General features: G+C 37.6%; 1 protein-coding gene across 1 annotated transcript in view; it reads right to left on the reverse strand.

Annotated features, from left to right (window-relative positions):
• LOC126349195 (dihydrolipoyllysine-residue succinyltransferase component of 2-oxoglutarate dehydrogenase complex, mitochondrial) overlaps positions 1-19,074 on the reverse strand; it is a 54,279-nt gene extending 35,205 nt beyond the window's left edge. Inside the window, exons 1-3 of the mRNA XM_050002410.1 lie at positions 17,972-19,074; positions 11,877-11,968; positions 6,157-6,227 (exon numbers count right to left, since the gene is read on the reverse strand). Coding sequence (XP_049858367.1) covers positions 6,157-6,227; positions 11,877-11,968; positions 17,972-18,061 — 253 coding nt within the window. The 5' untranslated portion in view covers positions 18,062-19,074. The remainder of the gene's footprint in view (positions 1-6,156; positions 6,228-11,876; positions 11,969-17,971) is intronic.
• Between the last annotated feature and the right edge of the window lie 2,680 nt (positions 19,075-21,754).

Below are 21,754 nucleotides of genomic sequence, written 5' to 3' on the forward strand. Positions count from 1 at the left end.
AAAGAAGGGAAATATGAGAAGATGGGAGGAATAGTCCATATAAGGGGATCAAACTTGAAGACAATATTATACAAACAGAAGAAGAATTAAGTGGAAATGAACAGAAGATACCATATAGCATGAAGACTTTGGCAGAGTACTGAAAGACCTAAATGGAAGCAACACCCCTGGAGCAGACAACATACCCTCAGAATTATTGGGATCCTTGAGAGAGCCAGCCATGGCAAAATTATTTCACTTCATGTGCAAGATATATGACACAGGTGAAATACCTTCAGATTTCAGAAAAAATGTAAGGACTCCAATTCCAAAGGTGCTGATAGATGTGAATACTTTTGAACCACCGTTTCAATAAGTCATGTTTGCAAAACTGTGACACAAACTGTTTACAGTAGAATGGAAAAAGTGGTAGAAAAACTGGGGAAAACCAGTTTTGGTTCTTGAGAAATGCAGGACAGGCGTGAGATAGGGTTTAATTTACTTCTGATGTTATTCAATCTGCACATTGAGCGAGCTGTGAAGAAACTAAAGGATAAATTTGGATACGGCATTAAAGTTCAGAAAAAAGAAATAAAAACTTTTAGGCTTGCTAATGTTATTGTAATTGCTCAGAGGTCGCTAAGTAATTGGCAGAGCAGTTGAAGAGAATGGATACTGTCTTGAAAACACATTATAATATGAGTATGACCAACAATAAAACATGGGTAACAGAATGTAGTCTAAATAAATCCGGTGTTGCTGAGGGAAGTAGATTAAGAAATGAGAGACTAGAAGTAGTAGATCAATTTTGTTATTTGGGCAGAAAAATATCTGGTAATGGCCAAAGTAGGGAAGATATAAAATGCAGATTGATAATAGAAAGGAAAGTATTTCTGAAAAGAGGAATTTCTTAACATCTAACGTAAATTTAAGTATTAGATCATATTTTATGCATCCTTGACTTAAGACCACAGCTACACGCATCACTGACATGAATGAGCAGTTGCCTGTGCTGCTAGACTGTATTCAAAACACGCCAGTCTATTTTGAAGTAGAACTTAAGCCAGCACCACAGAAAATGCAGCACTAGCTTCACCATGAGAGGCATCAGCCTCAAGACCAGTGGTGCGTACATCCCAGACAACAGCACCACAATCAGGAGCACACAGATATTACTCTGCCAGGAGTGTATTTAGGGGGGGTGCCTGGCTACTCTCCATCAGTTTAGATCAATGAGCCACTGCAAGCAGTTCCGATGCAGGGCAACCTACAAGATCTAAACAATGTAGTTCCAGTAACAGCCCAACCTCCAGGATGTGGCACCGCAGCCACTACAAGCAGACGAACATCAGCCAAGGGACTTAGTCTGTTCCAACTTGTGTTTACGTGGGTTTAGTTCTCCGAGATTGGTATTCCTTTGTGGAGCTGGAAGGTTAACTGTGCTCTGTGATCACTCTCATTATATGACCAACTGGACTTCGACCCTGAACCAGTAAGAGCAAGTGATAATTGGACTTAGGAATTATCGTCACAAGTGTAACTAGTTCAGAGAGTCTGATCTTTGTGATTCCTTCTAAGGAACATATCAGCTTTGCCGAGCGCATTTCTCTCTCTCTCTCTCTCTCTCTCTCTCTCTCTCTCTCTCTCTCTCTCTCTCTCTCTCTCTGTGTGTGTGTGTGTGTGTGTGTGTGTGTGTGTGTGTAGACAGAGACTAAATACCCTCCTGGTTTATCAATCATAAATTCACAGTAAACTTAATCTGTACAGAATTTATACCAGTTGTCAAGTAGGATAATTTAGTTGTATTTTGAGTATTTGTGTTTAACCCCTCACCACCACCCCCCAATATTTTGTCAACTCCAAAGGACATTCCCCCTTCTACGGGACCCAACATGACCTTCAAATATACATTGAACACTTCCTTAAATATTTCAGCACTTTCTACATCAGGTTTCATTCAGTTCCTGGTTGTGTGTATTATTTGACTGTGACAGCTTTCCTGGAGGGTAGTAAATTCAGGGACTTAGTTATGAATAAGTCCGGGGATTTTGTTATGAATGCAATTTAGCTACACTCACAGCCCCCTTGTTAAATGTCTTCTTAGAGTCAACTGTATAGCATTGCAGACTGGGAGTCATTTTTGACCTTAGCTCAGAAACTGAACTGTGTTCTGGTGTCTACTCTATTGTACAACACTTAACTTGGATCCATCAAAAGAGGTTCAGTATGGATAAAAATTAGCAAAAAATGCAGTGGCAGCACAGCTAAAATCAGCTATTGAAATAATTATCATCACACTTTGATTACCAATATTAATCGACCATCATCAAAACAGAGGAGAAGAAAGGCTTGGAAGAAAGTTCTGCGAAACTTGCAGGACTAGTACTATTGGAAGAAAGGATATTGTGGAGACATTGTTTAGCCACAGCCGGGGGGATGTCTCCAGAATGAAATTTCCACTCTGTAGCAGAGTGTACGCTGATTTGAAACTTCCTGGCAGATTAAAACTGTGTGCCGTACCAAGACTCGAACTCGGGATCTTTTCACGGGCAAGTGCTCTACCAACTAAGCTACCCAAGCACAACTCACGACTCATCCTCACAATATTACTTCCACCAGTACCTCGTCTCCTACCTTCCAAACTTCTGTGAAGTTTCAAATCAGTGCACACTCCACTACAGAGTGAAAATTTCATACTGTTTACATTTTGTCTCCTTGTAGTTGTATGTGCTGTGTAAAAATGGAGTAAAAACAGTATCAAAACCTTTTAAGGTTGAAAAACTCAAAGCTGGAAGAGGAAATTTTGTCAGGACTACTGTTATGGAAAATTGGCAGAAGTTAATTGCAGGCCTGAAGTAATAATTTATTCCTGGTGATTTGTTTAATTTTAAAAAGCTTAGATAAGTTTTTTTGAAATGAATTTTCTGTCTAAAAGGTAGTTTATAACATTTTTCATTACATTTTTGTTCATTTCTTATTCTAATGCAGATTTAAATAACACTGAAGGTTGCAGTTCAGACACATCATCAGTAAATGTGTAGATGACTCTACCTGCAAATGAAAATATTGTTCGGCTCATAGATGAAAAGGAAATGAAGATGAAGGGCAGAGTGTACACTGAGTTGATAAGAATGATGGTGCAAGTTAACTGATAGTATATCTTGTATTTTGAACTAAAAAGAACCTCTAATTACAGATAAGAGTGCAACAGGCAAATCATGATTCTGTTATAGAAACTTCAGAGTTAGAACAGAAAAAAAAATAAAAATAAAAAAAAAATTGAAGTGTGAACATAAACGTACATTGATGCTTGGGGAACATGAATTAAGAACGATAAGAATGAAAGTAGATAGTGAAATTGAAGAAATTTAACTAAAAGAAATGGAAAAGTAAATCAGTCTTTCAAAGTGACACTTCGTAAATAAATTCCAATTTTGTAGCTGTTGTAAAATACCACCCTGATTACATTGTAGCTCCTATTCCCTTCATTTTCTATTGGTACTGGAATTTCTTCATAGACTCTTCTCCTAACAAATAGTGTCACCTGCTTAAAATTCCTTGTCCGATGCACTGACAACTACACTGTGCATATCAAAGGCTGCCGCACAATTTTGTTTTACTCTGAGTCCTCAACTTAAACAACTTAGCATTTTGGATGTTAACAAACATTGCCAGAAAGTTTCGAGCACGATTGGTGGATCGAACCTATAATCCTCTGGACTGCATTCCAGGACACAACCACTGAGCCACCGCATGACAGTCTTATTCATCAACAAGTGTGTAGTTAGCAGAGCAGTTTAAGGACTTATTTTGCAGTTAAAAATTTAAGGTGATGTCTAGTTACTAATATTCAAACCTACAGAACATTTTTGTAAGAGATACTCAGTCATTACTGGTGACTGTCAAACTACTTGTATTTACTTTTCATTGCAAATACTTTAAATTTCCATTTATTAAACTGCTGCTAAGGGTCTACAAAATACCTTCAAAATAAAAACATTAATTATAAGTCATCTACAACAATTTTATGAGATCAGTTATTATCTGCTCTAATTACTTACATAGCCAATAATTTCTTAACCTAACTTTACAGATCTAAAACATTTTGAACTTCAGCAGAATGAGAGTGGCATATACACAAATTTACATCACATTTCGTGTGTTAATGATAACTACTTCATTATTTACTTTTTTACACTTGTATTCATGCAAAAAATCATTGTTTTGAAATACCACTACACTGTAACAAAGTAACTAATTTCTATAAGCACCCACAAGCAACAACAAAAATGGAAAACACGAGACATGATTTTGTGGAACAAGTATCATTCCTTATACAGGACTGAGTCATCTACCACCACTAATGCTAAAGAACCGCATTGTGATTCTATATGTAATACAGAATACAGTACTCTACATTACACATTTAAATTATAACTTGATAATATCTTATGCCAATATCATTATAGTATACCCACATACATACAAGACGAGAGATAATCTTGGCTTCTCTGTGCTTTGCCCCAATGACATCCTCAAGATCTACACCCTGAATGAATTTTATGTTAATAATGTGGATGTATACATGCCATCGCGAAACTTTTGTAGCAGGCAATATGTATTTGAGCTAAGAAATTCCTCGCATGCTCATATTTCTTCAGTATGCTGCAAGTCATTCAATGTGCATACCTAGCAGCAAAAAAAAGTCCAGTCCATTCAGACCAATCTCTTTCAATTGCACAATCTAAGGAGGAGGCCGATATCCTAGTGGGTAATAGAGCGCGCGAAAATTCAAGGCATAAAACAGTCAAGGAGGTCTTTTCGATACCTACAGTGGCAAAAATTATTAAGTATCCATGCACACATCACCATCACTGTTGAATAACAGTTCATGTGTCAATGGGAGGAGGTGCTGTAAGTGAGGGCAAAACAAGTTGTTGTATGAGATTGACAATCCAGCCATGATGTCACTCCTTCCAGTCACTGCTAACTTGCCTCCAGATTGGACATCGCATGTTGATGCAAAGTTTCCTTCTCCAGAGTAAGAGGAATTGCCAATGTGCAGAGCCTCGATAATCATAATGTGGCCCAAAGATTAGATGGGGCCTTCCCTCTATTTTTGGCAGGGATTGCCTAACAGTCACGCATATGTAAATTTTTGCCTCTGTTAAAGCTCCTCCCAAAGCTGCTAGAAAATAATAGTTTGCAACTCAAGCTGTGCTACAGCAGTTGAGATTTAGTTGTCTTCTATTTCCTAGATGTTCAGTTTTAAGTGCTCTTTACATTTTTATAATTTTGATATCAAGCTGACTTTGTGGTATGTCTTATCAAAAAGACAAGGAAAAAGATAGATTGCTACTCATCGTAAAGATGACATTCCAGGCGGAGCTGTCAGAGATGGCAGTCATAAAGGTGAGAGGTGTGCTTGCATGTGTGAATGAATGAGTGTGTACTTTTCTGAAGAAGGCAAAGGCCAAGAGCTAAATCACAAGTGTTTTCATTGTACCTGTCTGCAACTCAACATATCATATTTACGGTGAGTTGTCATCTTCACAGTGAGTAGCAATCTATCTTTTTCCTTATACTATTGAGATTCCAACTTGGAGTTCCCACTGTTTTTACTGTGAGGTTAACTTGTTAAGAACACTAAGTATTTGAGAATGTGGAGTAATGATGCCATGACTCCACTGTCACGCAACCATGTCCCAAACAGCAACAACAACAATAGCTACTGCAGCGGAATCAGCAAAAACAGGGTTGGTTAGGTCAGTATTTGATAAAATTTTAAGTAACAACATGCAGGGACCTCTAAAGACAAGAGAGTACCAAGTACCTGACTAAGCTACCATATCTATTTCAAGAACATGTTTAACTGATACATGTACTCTATAGTGTGACTAACACAGTTCATGGTAGCAGAGATCAGAAGTTAGCTCAGCAAATTTCAGAAAAAAAGTTTAAATCTGTCAGTGTTCGTATTTGAAACATGAACCAGTTTTACGAAGCAACTAAGGATGCCTCATTAAAAGACCCAAGGTCTAATCCTGAACTGCCAGATAGTTTCATTCTGTCTGGAAACTCCAATCTTTGTATCTTTACATGCCAGTCTCTACTTTTTACAAAGTTAAATGCAGAACAGAAATTTTCTAATGCTACTACAAATCATCTCCAACTTACACAGAAATGAAGACGATTTAAAGTCTCTCACAAACACGTTGCACGAACGTAAGTTCTCCATCTTCATAAACCTATAAAATACAAAAAGGAAATTATTCAAATTGATTCCAGTGTTTTATGAGAAAAACTAAGGTTTTAACAGGTACAAGATACAGATTAAGTATGGGAAATCAAAGTCAACCTCTTTCACGTTCTTTCTGTACTCTAATAGAAAGTTTCCAGCATAAACATATAAGGACTATAAACTGAAAAATCAGAACACAGCCAACTTACAGGGGTGAGAACTGAAAAAGACTACTCGCCACAAAGAGCTCTAATGCATGTTTCCAACCAAAAAAGGGGAAAGATGATGACTACCCACATCTTAAGAAAGAGGAATAGATCTTGCTATGCAGAAGAGAAAGGAAGGAAGATTCATTATTAACTTCCTGTTGACAGCAAGGTCATTAGATATGGTGTACAAGCTTGGACTGGAAAAGCTACAGAAAGAAAGGTGAAGTACCTTTCTCAAAGGTATATTCCCTTAAGCGACTTCAGGAAACTACAAAGACACTTAGGTCTGGATATTAGACGGTAATTTAAATCCTTCTCCACCTAAAAAAATAGAGCCAAGTACTTTAGGCAATGTGGCAGAGGTGTAATAGGCAAGGAGAGGTAACGACTAAAAGAAGCAGCAAGCAATATATTTACGTACAAGCAGGCTACAACTACAAGGAAATACACTTGGTATCAAAATTCTGTTCGTTAATGCTTCTTAAAACAAAGTACTTGATTTACATTGCCACAGATATTTAGTGTTAACTTGGATTATGCTGTGAACATTTAGCAGCGTACTGCTGAACAATATTAAAGTTCAACATAATGGTGCAAAGTTCTTCAGAGAAAAATTAATACTTTATTTACAACAATCTTTACAAGTTCTGTATGTCCATGGGGAATTCCGCACCGCCACATAAGTAGTTTCATAATTTGCAGTAAGCAGAATTTTAAGGAAATCAGTAACAAACTTCTTTATGAAAGTAGAATTTAAATAAAAATGCCTCCTCTATCTGGTGAGTAGTTACCTATTTTTCATATTGTTATTCAATTCTCAATTTTACACTGTTTGATTCTGAACTGTCCTCCATCAGACTTGGACAAAATACACACACATTTTCACACAAACACAACTCTCTCTCCATTGAGAAATGCTACCAATAGGTCTCTTGATTGTGTCTGTAGGCCTAATATTTCCAATTCTATTCAGTTTCTAAATGACAAACAGCCAAATATCAGTTACTGATGACTCCTACAATCTTTTCATGAATTAGTTTGCTATTCTCAAAGAAAATGTTAATCACAACTCGGACAATTTACTAAATCAAGGCTGCAAGATGACTAATTAATCATATACATAATTGTGTCTCACAATAAGGATACACAATTTTTAAAAAAGACTCAACCTTCAGTTTAGGGGTGTAACCAAGAGTGGGACAGGAGAGGAGGGAGGGGGGGAGAGGCGGAGATGGGGTAGGAGGGCGGGGCCCGAGAGATGGAGCAGGGGGAGGGGGGCGAAGAGAGATAGGGCAGGGGGGGAGGGGCGAGAGACGGGGCAGGGGGGGAGGGGCGAGAGACGGGGCAGGGGGGGAGGGGCGAGAGACGGGGTAGGGGGGAGGGGCGAGAGACGGGGTAGGGGGGGAGGGGCGAGAGACGGGGTAGGGGGGGAGGGGCGAGAGACGGGGTAGGGGGGGAGGGGCGAGAGACGGGGTAGGGGGGGAGGGGCGAGAGACGGGGTAGGGGGGGAGGGGCGAGAGACAGGGCAGGGGATGGCGAGAGATGTGGTAGGGGGGAGGGGCGAGAGACGGGGTAGGGGGAGGGGCGAGAGATGGGGTAGGGGGGAGGGGCGATAGATGGGGTAGGGGGGGAGGGGCGAGAGATGGGGAGAGGTTGGAAATCATGGAAAACTTAAATCAGGATATCGGGCTTGGATTTGAACCGCCATCTTGTGGAATGCCACTCGGACATTGAGGGGTGGGGGGGAAGAGACAGGGGGAGAGGGGGGAAGAGACAGGGGGAGAGGGGGGGAAGAGACAGGGGGAGAGGGGGGGAAGAGACAGGGGGAGAGGGGGGGAAGAGACAGGGGGAGAGGAGGAGGAGGGAGGGGAGAAGGAAGAGGGGCATGTAGCAGGAAAGAAAGGAAGGGAGGAGAGAGAGGGGGTAGAGAGGGAGAGAGGGCTGAGGGGGGGAAGGGTAGTGGGGAGTGAGGGGGAGGGCGAGAGGGGAGATTGGGAGAGGAGTTGAGTGTGAGAAGGCAAAAGGCAGCGCACAATCTGGACAGGGAACAATGACAGAAGACAAATAGGAACACGTTAGTAGAGGATTAGGCCACGGGAACTGCAGCTTGTGCTGGAGAGAGAATTCCCACCTATGAGAGAAACGCACAATATGGGAGTATCCATATTACATGCTTAGTGAAGTCATAGGTGATGGTGTGTGCAGCATATTTGGCAACTGTCAAGTCTGCGATTTTCTACAGTTTGGTGGTAGCAGTTCTGCACCCCGTGGGCCATTCCTTTTGTGGACAACCTGTCCTACAAACTCGCCCACCGATTGCCACTACAGAGTAGTCACAGGCCACCACCAAACTGTGGCAAAACACAAATTTTACCATCAAGTTGCTGACCATGCTACACACCAGAACACAACTACCTAACAGCTGCTTCAGTATGCATGTCATCTGGATACTACTTTCCAGCACAAGTTTCTCTGAACTATGCAGGTGGGGATTATCTCTGCAAGATATCCTGCATTGTAACAGTCCCCCTGACCTAACCCTCTGTTAAATCATTTATCAATACCTCACCTTACCTTTCCCATTTTGTCTTTGGTCATTGTCCACACCAATCCTTCCCTATCAAAATCATGTACTCACTCATTCACTCCCCCCTCACGTCTGCACCACCCTCCCCCCCCCCTCCCCTTTCCCTCTATATATTATATGCTGTACCCCCTCAGAAGTCCAAACCTAAAGTCATCAGATACACACTGGCTGAATGATGATTTGGAAAGTTGCATTAAACAGAGAACACCTTTTCCAACGTAAGTGAGGAGCACCTTGTTTCGGGCACTACGATTTTCAATTCTGTTCTTGTTTGATGTGCTCTAGGGAACATTTTTCTAACCTTTTCAACAGAGCAAGAAATGGGAAAAGTAGAATGAAAGACAACAGTCTACACACCTGCTCAGCTGCCTTCAAGCAGAAGATCGAAGGCATTTCTTTAGTGGATGGGTATACTCTGTATAACAAGACTGCATCAATCATCTTTTTGGACACAGAAGGCATTTTATTCAGTTAAGAATGCCTCTGTCAAGTATTAATAAACTGATTCTTTAAGTCGTTTTTCAAAGAACATGTTTGAGATGCTAAATGGCATCATGTTTTAGAAAGTTCAAAATACCAACAGCTGAATATTTTTCTTATTGGGTGTTTACACTAATTTGATCAACAGTGTATTGTGTGAATGGAACTGCAATTTGCATGAAAATGTTGAGACGAAGTGGCCATTTGGGTGCACTTTAATAACTTTTCTTATGTCTTGACCACACTTTATTATTTCCGAAAACGTCTTACACATTTTGACATTCCATCATTTTCAAAGGCTTTAAAATAAAACACAACACTAGTTTCAAGAGATATGAAAATATACCACTGGTAAGAGACATAGTATAACGACAAGAATATGGCTTTATAACTTAGAAGTGTTATGTCTATCATGTAAATTTTTTCCATTAGATACACGTACAAAGACAACATTCTCAACCACAAGACTAGTGAAAACTGCTACTAAGAGAAAATTTTGGTAACCAAGTGCACTAAACCACTAGGCAGCACTGCATAAATGGTACACACTGTTTTTTGTTTTGCTTGCAACTACTATTTTCATCATTACGTCATGTAAAACAATTTTATCAGAAAATATGGAAATGACTTAACAGCATTTTACAAAATGGTATTACTTTACAAAACAACGTATAACAGATCTTTTGAGTGGCCAAAATTAATACATTGTAAGAATGCTGGTTGGTGCTGTTTTTTTTTTTTTTTTTTTTTTTTCTTATTTTGACAACTTACAATTTACAAATTACTAGCATCAGTAAAAGTTCATAAATATCATTTTTGTAAGAATTTCGGAGTCAACATGTACTAGCTGAGGCATATAACATTCAGTTATGAGCAACAGGTGGCTCTCATGCATTGTTATTTCTGCCAATGAGAAAAATGCTTGTACATACAGGAAATTCTAACAATTTGAGGGGCACAATCTTGGAACCCCATACATCAATTCCATCAATAATATATGGAAACCATCCCATATTGTCTTATGTAATTGAAATGCTTTAACCCTCAGAATCAGTTTCAAACACCATCACAAAAAAAAAAACATGTCAAAACCAGTGCTGTTTTTAATGCTAACGGTGCACTGGCAATTGTGCTACCTTACATAACTTGATGCCTTTTTACTTATGTTACATGTCACAATTTTCTTTTTTATTTCTCCACAAGCTACAGAAAACTCTTACTGAAATAGGTATAACTGTACCACAAAATCATACACTATGATTGCACCTATGACAACTGAAAAATTAAAAAAATTAAAATTATAGATATTACGAGAGATTGGGGGGGGGGGGGGGGGAGGGAATTAGTTAGAATTGTCACACTTGAAATAACGTACATGCGATCTTCTGTGGTTCTATGAAAAACTCTGTTTTACAACTACAAAATTAAATGCGCTGAATTATGTCACACCTGGGAGGAGATGTGAAATATTACAAACACCATTTTACTTAAAGACAGACACTTTCTGCACTACAACCAAGTATAAATAAATAATTTAAGACCAAAGCATATAGAATGCATGAATTAAAGGATCCATATAAGCAACAGCTTGCGAAACTAGTAACAACTATTAAAAGTGATATTTCCCTATCAGAAGCATTTTTGGATGTACAGATCTATGGGATAATATTACAACTGATGCGAGTACAGAAAGAACATAGTATAGCATAAAATACATCACATGTATCTGTAAATAGCTGCAAATAATTAGTGTATACACAATGAACAGTGTACTGTTACTTTTCTTGTTATCATGCTAATACGTTCTAAGTATGTGAAAATGTTGCACACTAGGCATAAACTGAATGAGGTTGTTAAGACACAGGGCTCAGACTTGGAAGAATGGATGCTCTGCTGGATCATCCTGATTAAGGTCTTCCTAAATAATTCCAGGAAAAATTCCCAATGGTTCCTTGAAGAACACATGGCCAATCAACTATCGCAAACTAATTAAACACATCTGTATATCTCTGATGAGACATTTTTTCCTCATACTAAAGGTGACAAATCCTGTATCACTGTAAAAATAACCTGTACAAGTAAATTACCATCCTACTAAATACCTAAAGCAGAACATTCTAAGGGTTCTAAAGTGCCAAGTAATGCAAATTACGATAACCTGCCTTTACGAATTCTGTGTGTAGCAGATTATGGTCCAGTATTTGTCTTCTTAATTGATTTCATATATTACAAGGTGCTCACTGAAGAGATTTGCAGAACACAATTTTTGTTTTTAATTACAATCTGTACTGAAACCTCATCTTATAGGTTTTCTTGTTTTTCTTTGGGGAAATGTCATTAGCTTATAATACATCAATAAAGAGAAAGAAAATACAACTACCATTTTACTGCTTGTGCAGATGTAAGTCGTCTTACTAAGGTGTGGCTTGAGCATGATATGCATCCGTGATATGATCTTGTTTTGAATGTCACCTGAAAAAGAAGAACAATAGGGTCAAGTCTCGTGTGTGCTACTTCATACATAATGGATGTTAAATTACACTAAAATTTAAAGAGAACGATGAGTAACAGGGCAAAGCTGAATTACACAGAAAATAGAAAAAAAATAGGGGGACTCAGGCAGGACAGGAACAGAGGGAGAGGGATCCATGACAATCAGAGAAATAAAATGCAAGTCAATCTTGTGAAATGATAATCTGATAATCCCCGAGATGTTCATATTAAGTAGTAATACAAAATTTTAAGTTGAAGGGTTTAACGATAACCCAAGTTAAATCCAACAGTCACAAGAGAAGATACCAATCTGAGACAATACTCACAGAGTAACTTTTTTTAAGGCAATGGTTATTTACATAATTCTTCAATACTTTCCTAAGTACTGTTCTTCTGTCAAAGATCCTTATCACATGACTATTAACCCTTTCAGATCTGATTTTTTTCTTTAAAAAAGGAAAATTTTTCTTTATGCTGTAATACTCTTAGACGATTTTTTAAAATGATTTTAGGTGAAAGATTTATACAAAAATATGTACCGCTTTTCAAGATCATACTTTTTACACTTGGCTTCTTTTTATGGACCAAAATAACTAATTTTGAAATATTCACTGTTGCAAAACATAAACTGATCATTTGTTAATCATTTTAAGAAATAAAAATATTATTATTCACTTACACACTGAACTATAACTATCCAACCACTTCTGTACATTCTGGTGGTCACAAGCTGCTGTGCACTGCTACACTACCTTGATACTTTTATAGTGATACCAAACATTTGGCAGCACTTGTACATGACAAAAAGATTAAACATATGTGTACTTCAGGTTTCCATTGGGAAAAAATATTTCTGTTGCAGCTAGGAGACAGTAAAAGTTTAAGGGGTAAACTAGGAAAAGAGAAGATACTACTCTTAAAATTACGACAACGAGTCTTGCTGGAAGGACGAGGAACATACTACAGTCACTCCCTACATAGGTCGTAATAAGCCAATTGAAATTCACTACTACATATATACAAACTTCCTCTGATCTTTTACAAACATACCTGTCTTCAATACACAATTCTTTCTGCTCTTGCACACTTTTTATCTTTTTCCTTTATGTATCCACACCACATTAGATAGCTTCCTGCCTCTTTACATATTACTTGGTAAATAGTAACTAACTTTTTGTGTACATCTACTATCAATTTGCCTGGGTACATGTTTCACTACCTTCATTTAATTTTCCTTAGTCATAATTAAGTCTTTCACTCTAGCCTTTGCTGTGATACATACATGTGTTTCTTTTCTTTCCTAGCATTTCTCAAAATGCACCTCTATATTACTCAGTGATGAATACTCAGCTTTCAAATGGTTTGTGAATGAAAAGCGAAGACTCGTTGCCAAAGTCATAATTGGTAAAAGATACTGACTGGAAATTTCCATTTCAGCCACAACAGAAACTGAGAGTTGGAAACTCTGTTTAGTTTATTAATCCCAGACAAATTTTATTCTATTGTTTGTTTATTTTTTGTTTGTTGAGTCATTGCCTTCAAAAAGCACTATTAACATTTATTACTACACCTGCAGCATTCAGCAGCTATGCATCAAATTTATAGTTTTATTAAAGCACTGTAAAATAATATATGACATAACAACTAACTTAAACAAATTTAACTTTTTACTGTAGAATACATTTGTAATCAACACACATTTTATAAGTCAGTTTATAAGGTCCGGAGAAAGTTCAGTAGAGCCATTCACTGACATTAGTGTCTTAAAATTCATGTATCGGGTTACTGCGCATAGTTTTAGGTCTCTTATAAATTTGTCCTTATACTTCTCCAGCAGTAAGATCTGCACTTCCAAGAGCAGTGAACTGAACATTCTCATAGCAAGTCGGAAAGGTATCTCATTTTCAGAAGTTCATAGCTTGGTTAGTTTATATTTTTTTTGTTTTGCTGAATGGGCTATGGTTTTCCTTCAAATGGATGACACACAATGATAATAAAGGCAATCTACAGCTATTATTACCCATTTAGGAATAACAGCTTGCAATGCTCCCTTTTACTACTCTATGTGACACTTTTCACTGCCTTCAAAATGTGTGAAATCTTATGGGACTTAACTGCTAGGGGTGTCAGTCCCTAAGCTGACACACTACTTAACCTAAATTATCCTAAGGATAAACACACACACCTATGCCCAAGGGAGGACTCGAACCTCCGCTGGGACCAGCCGCATAGTCCATGACTGCAGCGCCTGAGACTGCTCGGCTAATCCCGCGCGGCTTTACTGCCTTCTTTTGTAGTAAAATCAAGTTTGTTGTAGACTGAAAATGACTCTATAGGTGTATGGTAGTCCATGGCAATACAGCTGTGGAACAGAGTTTGATATTTGTTACTGTATATTGGTCATTAATTACTCTTTTCAATCTCCTCAGGAGGTATATTACAAATGACAATTTCTTGTGTATATACCCAATGTGTCTGTTCCATAATAGTTTTCGATCTATTACAACACCCAGCACTTTACTATTTCTAAATGCTTCAAGAACGTGTTATACTGAGGCTGCATACCATATGCTGAGTTTTTCAGCATTTTTTTTTTTTTGTCTTATTTGTGATCAATGTACCTTCATTGTTTCAAAAAGCATATGTAATCTGAGGACTGCCTGGATAGAATTGTTTCCTTTGGCAACAAATGTAGTGTCATTGACAAATTTTAGTATGTGTCACTCTTTGATTATGTCAGTAACAAAAACTAAAGAGTATGACGGTAATTAGCCATGCTCAAGCTCATTCCAAAAGAGATAAGTAATCACAATCCCGATGTTCAGTCACCAAACAGAATGAAAAGAATAAATAACCATTAATCAATCAAACCAAGATCAAGAACTAACCCATTTCTTTATTATATGCCCCACCCCCCAATCAGACACCATATGATTGCTTGTTAGGTACAAATGTATATGAATATAAACTCACACAGATGCAGTAGATTTATAAAATGAAATCAAAACAGGAAAAACAATGAAAGGGATCATTGATACACTCATTCTAAATATTATTTAAACTCTAGTTGTTGGTATTTTCAAAGGAAAAAAATTGCTATAGAGGAGGATAAGGAAAGTTACAAAGAGGGAGCACATATTTTGGAAGGAAACAGTACTGAAAAAGTCACTTAAAATTCAGCAGTCAGAAACAGTAAAATAAAGGATTTTGAAATAACAGCTGAATGCAAATGTCATTTTTTGTTTTTCACCCAACTGTTCCTTTATTTTCATATATTTTCCTGTAACTTCAGTCTGTTCTGATCATGAGAATTGCTAAAAATTTCCTTTACATCTGGCTTCTGCAAATTTCTATCTTTCCATTCTCCTGATGAAGGAAATGTGAAAAAATATCTAGCACAGATTCAAATGGGCTTTTGACTTGGGTGCATCAGGTCTGCTGAAGTTGTTCCCACAGTGGCAAAACATATCTTCTCTACAGCAAATATTAATGACAAACAGTTTTGACATTAATACATTTAGCAACGAATGAAATGAATTATTCAGCAGTCCTAGAAAAGAAATAGTTATTACAGAGGAATCTATAAAAGAATCCAGTAAATTACCGACCAGATACTCTAACATCCATCTTTTTAAAATAATTAAGGTCCACAGACAGCAGTACAGTACAACACAAGATCCAGTGTGGTTTAACAAAGAAGGAATGAAGATTAGGATTCAACAACTTATTGGCAATTGAACACAAGTTTGGATAGTGGAAGAAAATCAGCCATACCTTTCAAAAAACAGTCCCAAGTTTTGACTTAAATTTGGATGGCTTGTACTGCCACCTCCCTAATATGGGTCCAATGTCTTATCACAAAAACAAGTTCAACAAAGATCAAATCATTTGGAGCAACAATAAAAACAAAAACATTGTTGAAAAGAGGCTTTGTCTGTATAAAAATTCAGAGTTGATGGTGCATATATTTATGGTATCCACTGATTTTCAAACATAAAATTTGCTTTAATGGAGGGATGGATAAATGACAGAGTCAGTACTCTCAAGTTATTCACAACTGGTGTTACAGGACCAAGGACCAAGAAGTTGGCTGGAGTGTGATATTGGACACCCCCCCCCCCCCTCTAAAAAAAAAAAAAAAAAAAAACTTCATTGTGGACACACATTAACCTGTAGGATAGTCCAAGGTCTGGGTAAGGTTGGAAGGCAATAATTTGGTTGCGAGTTGCAAAGTCAGTGACTGCAAAGAGCCAAATAAAAGCTGGGGTAGCAGACTGATCTGTAACATAACCTAACATTTGTGTTCACACCATACTTAACACTTGTTTTCCATATTTAACACACTTTTCACCATAAAATCTAAAACTGCAAAGTGAATACAGAAACCTTATATCAGATAACGGATGTGTGATTTGATACATATTATGTATGTACATCACAAAATAGGGAGGAGGGACAGACATCCACCGTGTAACTGTAACCAAAAAATTATGTTTGCAGATCAAATAACAATTTTCGTACAAAAGACATTAAGCAGAACGGAAAACAGCAGATGAAAAATAGAAGTGAAACTTTTTTCGGTCTATGGAAATGTCTTGCAAATACAAAAGTGGTAATAACAAACAGGGTAGGCATCCACTCAAATGTATACACTCATTCATATGTAAGTCTGCATAAGTCTTTCTTATCATTCATGTGTTAGTGAATAATCCCCACGTATAAAATTAGATGAATGATGTGTAGTCCACTTTTTAAGGGCACAAATGAGTAAAAATTTTTAAGTTGTTCTCATAGGCTCCATCACACTTCTAATCGGAGAACGGTACAAACGGACATTAATAAGAATGTACTGAGGGCTTATCTACACTACCGTCAAACTCAGTATTGTGGCACAAATATGCAAATACATAGATTAGCACAACTAAAAACGAGAGCTGTATGATATATCGTCGTCAGAGCATCATGGAGACAGTACTGTTAACATAGATCTGAGATGCATAAGACCACAAAAATAATTAGTACCGTATTAATAACAAATGTTTAAACCCAACTGATCTTGAGCCCCCTCCCAACTGTCAAGTGTACTAAATGCATGTTTTATAAGAGCTATGAATGAAGTATTTGACTTAAAATCTGTTTTTTGTTGGAATCTTTGATTATTTGTGTAGTTTATGAAAAGTTTTGATGGTTACCAAAACAGCTACACATGTACACGCAACAGTGGTATTCAAAGGTAATTTATCGGGAGGAGAAAGCAAGAAAGATGGAGACACCTATCGAAAGTAACAAAAAAGTTAATCCTACTACCTCAGTACAAAATGATTTCTCCCAATTAAGAAGAAAGAGTACAATCTATTCAATTGTCAGTGATATGGTAGCTACATCAAAAATATTCAGCCAGTGTAACAGAACACTGCTTGTTAAAATGTCCATTGAACAGCTAACATATATGGTCAATTTCAAATAATTTTGCTCTCGATATTCTAATAAAATTATTTTGCCATGCATCCATGCTTTACTGTTTACAAATTGCAATTAATGTACCAGGTGGGTATCTCGACTTACAAATTCCGCTTTTTAAGGGTATCACTTTCAAAAAAATTAAAAATATAAATGTAGTCATATTTTGTTGATTATGAATTAAATTGCTGTTGGATCGTGACATTCATTTATTTATGTAGCTTTTGCAAGTAGGGCATTCGTCGGCGTCCTTCAGGTGAGCTGGATGAGAACATGCGAACTTTCATCCATAAGCGAGATGCATACTCTAAAGCCATTTATTATGTTATATTTCTCACAGATTTTCAAAAATTCTGAGACCTGTGCTTTGCTACTCACATGTGATTACTTAACGAAAATAAAAGAGAAAAATGGGAGAGTTATAACCGTAATGGTCTGCACTGTGAATCTAATTTTAAGTAGCACCGGAAAACCTACACATGTTACGGCACCAACAATCTATAAATAAATTGAAATAATCACCTGAGACCATTCATTCTCCAAAACTTTTTGTGTCAATCTGCTAACGCTTCGCGGTAAATTCCGCGATGTGAAAAATAACATCCCTGCCATCACCAACACACTTCTCCCTCGGTAGTCGGCCACTGAGTGCAGTCGCTGTTTTATCTTTGTCTAGCGGTAATGCCACACCTCAAAAGCAATATTCGCTGGTACAAATGTACGAGAGTATTTTGCAATTTATATCGGTGTGGAGACGAAGGGGGGAGAAGCTGTTCAAATAACATGCCACTTCCTTCAACAGAATCGGTATTAATTGATTTCACGATCTCTCCCAGAATGAACAGTACAGTTCAGAATGAACAAGATACAAGAATATGCACCTTATAGAAACCTGAAGAATTAGTTAATAAACGAATTATTTTTGACAATCTGCAATGCGAATTGACATGCTGATCCAATAATGTCTGAACATGGCAGTGAGGCATATTTGTTGACGTTGATGGTAAGAGTGTGCCCAGTGTCAACTGCTACCAAATGAAATATTAAGAATGTTGGTTGTAGGAAATCTGAAATTAATCTTCCAATTGTATCATAGGTGGAGCTGTATTTGGGCGAAAATTGTGTTTCGCTTGCTACACGAACGTATAGTAAACGAAAACAGTGACAATTGGAATGTTAATCTGTACTAAGGTAAATGGAATACAGTATCGCCCATTACAAGAATACAGTATTGCCTATTACACTTTCGCCTAACCAGTAAAAGAGACAAACAGAGAATTGGACAAAACCAATAGCATTTCAGAATGGTACTAGTGTGGTACGCGTAATTTTAATAAGCGTCCCTTATTCGTTAAAGTTAAAAGCGTAGCAACTATCGTACAACTTATATAACATGTTTATCGCAGTGTGGCTGCGAAATCACAGCAAATATTAGAATGTGGATTAAATCGCTATTCCTCGCTGGCGTTCAAAGTACAGAAAGACATGTATGCTGAACAGCTACACGAGAAGTTTGCCCTGTTTATAATTCGTAAGGAATAGTGCTTCCTGCGATTCGATTTCGCGGTTTAAACTCCCACCGCGATCTTGACACACTGCAATGTTGTAGTTCAAGGTTCCACAATGACGTGATTTAGCGATGACGCATTCTTCAGAGGTAGGGCACCAACCGCGATACATCCGGCTCCTGCCCGTACATAAGCTACGTACTGTATATGGACCAGCACATTGTACTCATATCTGAGGTCCTTTCGTATTTCGTCTTAAATATCAGAAAAAATCAAAGGAAAGAAAAGCTTTAAAACCCATAATAGAGAACATGGAAATGAAAAGTAGCCTACTGTATGAAAGATGATTTTCTTTGTGCCGGGCTGTCAAAATGTCAATAGCTAATGGGTAGTTAAGCATGTTTAAAAAGAAAAAGATTTTCACAAGAAGCCCTAACAAATCAATAATAGTAAAAGAGCTGTACAGTATCTGTTAATCCAGTGATACCCGTTTACACAATAAATATGCAAAGCTATAATGTATAATATGCATCGGTAGGGCCTACTAATGGAATACTCAATTCTTAAACAAGAATTGGTGTGTTATATGTTTAAATGCTGAACTTGGTTAAATCTTACCAGTTTGGTATACAAATAGCGTAAAAAGTCAGTAAAAATTTCATCAGCCATAGTCTGGTATGGTTAAAAAAATACCCCCATAGTCAAACAATATTAAGTACTCAGAAGAAATGTGAAGTAAAATCTGCAGAATGGTAAAGTGTATGCAATATAGCAGCAGTTGTGACATGATTTCACAGAAAGGCCATCAGTACCTATGTCCTAATTACATATTTAGCTTTAATACCACTGTTTCAAAGCCCTAATTTTTGCAGCATCTCCCCCAGAAAATTGTTAGACCCTTGTCTTTCTCCAATTTGTCTGGTATTGATCTTATTATCAGTTCTCTGTCCTGTCTATACGATTGCTTGTCTCCCTATTTAAGTACATTTAAATAAATGCAGTCTTGACTGAAGTGTGTGAAAATTACCTTTCTATTTTTAGTTTCATTTATATTTCATTCTCTCTCAGTCTCTGACATACCACATACAGAGTGGGCAAAATAAAACCAGCCTCAAAAAGATTTCTAAAACATGCAGAATTGATATTTGTTAATGAAGGAGAACTACCCATCACAGAAAATTTTGGAAACTGTGATTTCAATGTGTTGCGATCTTCCAATGATTTGCGAGTGAAATAAAATCAGGACTTTTGAACCCTCAGGTTTTTGTTTCTTCAGATGAGGCCTATTTCAGCATATCAGGGTATGTGAACTCAGAACATGCACCATTATGCATCAGGAAATCCCCATCAGTACTCTGAAGAAGCATAGCATAATCTCAATACAAGTTTTTGGAGCACAATGCCTGTTGTACACATTGTAATATGATTCTTTTACCGAACTGTTAATGCTGAGTGGAATGCCCAGAAACTATTTAATCCATATGCAGATAAGGTCATGGAAGATGAATGACTGCATGGATACTTTCGGCAAGATGGACCAACAGTACGTACCATCTTGGAAACCTTGCCACGAGAGTGTGAGAAGTTCTTTGAGGAGAGAAAAGTCAGCAGAGGCAGTACAATCTCCTGCACTCTTTGATCACATGATCTCTCTGTGATTTTTACCTGTGGGGTAAACTGAAGGATCAGGTGTACTCAAATAATCCTCACAAACTACAACAGAACACTGAAAATCCTGTTGCTACTATCAATGTCAAAGTGGGACTAGCAGATGGGGTCACAGACCACTTGTTAGTCATAGCCAAATTATGGTTACAGCTGTGCTACAAAATGAAAAAGAACAACGTGGCCAAGAGACAGTTTGATATTGAGAAGCTTAAGGATCCAGAGATATGCCAGCAGTATAACATTCATAACAAGTGTGAATTATTGGCATCAGACCACACTGCTGAAATAAATGTTAAAAGGCAATGGGAAGAACTAAGGACCTCTGTAACTGAAGCAACTCAAGAAATTCTAGGAGAGAAAAAGCTAACAATGAAGAAGAAATGGGTCAGTGAGACATGTGAACAAGCTGTGAAGGCCAGGAAGAGAGCAAGGGACAGACAGTGTGTGGTACAACAGGTAGCACTCAAAACTGTAAGAAGAGAAACAACTAGGATTCCGAGAACAGAAAAAAGAAAGTTCATGAACAATATGATCGTTGAAATAGAAAAGGGAAATATGATATCAGACAGAAGGAAAATGTTTCAGATGTTGAAACTTGTGAGGAATGGTCACAGAAACGAAGTTTTAGTTATTAATGATAAGAATGGAAATATGTTAACAGACAAGAAAAATATTCTGAATAGGTGGAGAGAATATTTTGAAGCGCTATTAAATGCTGAAGATCCAGAAAGTGTCTTTCCACTTGAGAATAAAACAGGGTGAAAGAGAAGCCGCATACATTCAACTGACTCAAAAAGATGTAGAAAGAGCAAAGAGGAAACCAAAGAATAATAAGCCACCAGGAGAGGATAGGATAATGGCAGAGATGTTGAAGGCAGGAGGAGAAACACTTCAGGAAGAACTATACAATCTCATAAAAGAAATATGGGAAAAAGAGGAAACCCCAGAAGAGTGGAAATCGGCTGTCATTACCCCACTGCAAAAAAGGAACAGTAATAAGAATTGAAATGTCCTGGCAGATTAAAACTGTACATCGGACCAAGACTCGAACTCGGGGCATTTGCCTTTCGCGGGCAAGTGCTCTACCTACTGAGTTACCCAACCACGACTCACGACCCGTCCTCACAGC

Source organism: Schistocerca gregaria, chromosome 1, assembly GCF_023897955.1.
Source record: "Schistocerca gregaria isolate iqSchGreg1 chromosome 1, iqSchGreg1.2, whole genome shotgun sequence".
In the NCBI taxonomy this organism is placed as follows: Eukaryota; Metazoa; Arthropoda; class Insecta; order Orthoptera; family Acrididae; genus Schistocerca; species Schistocerca gregaria.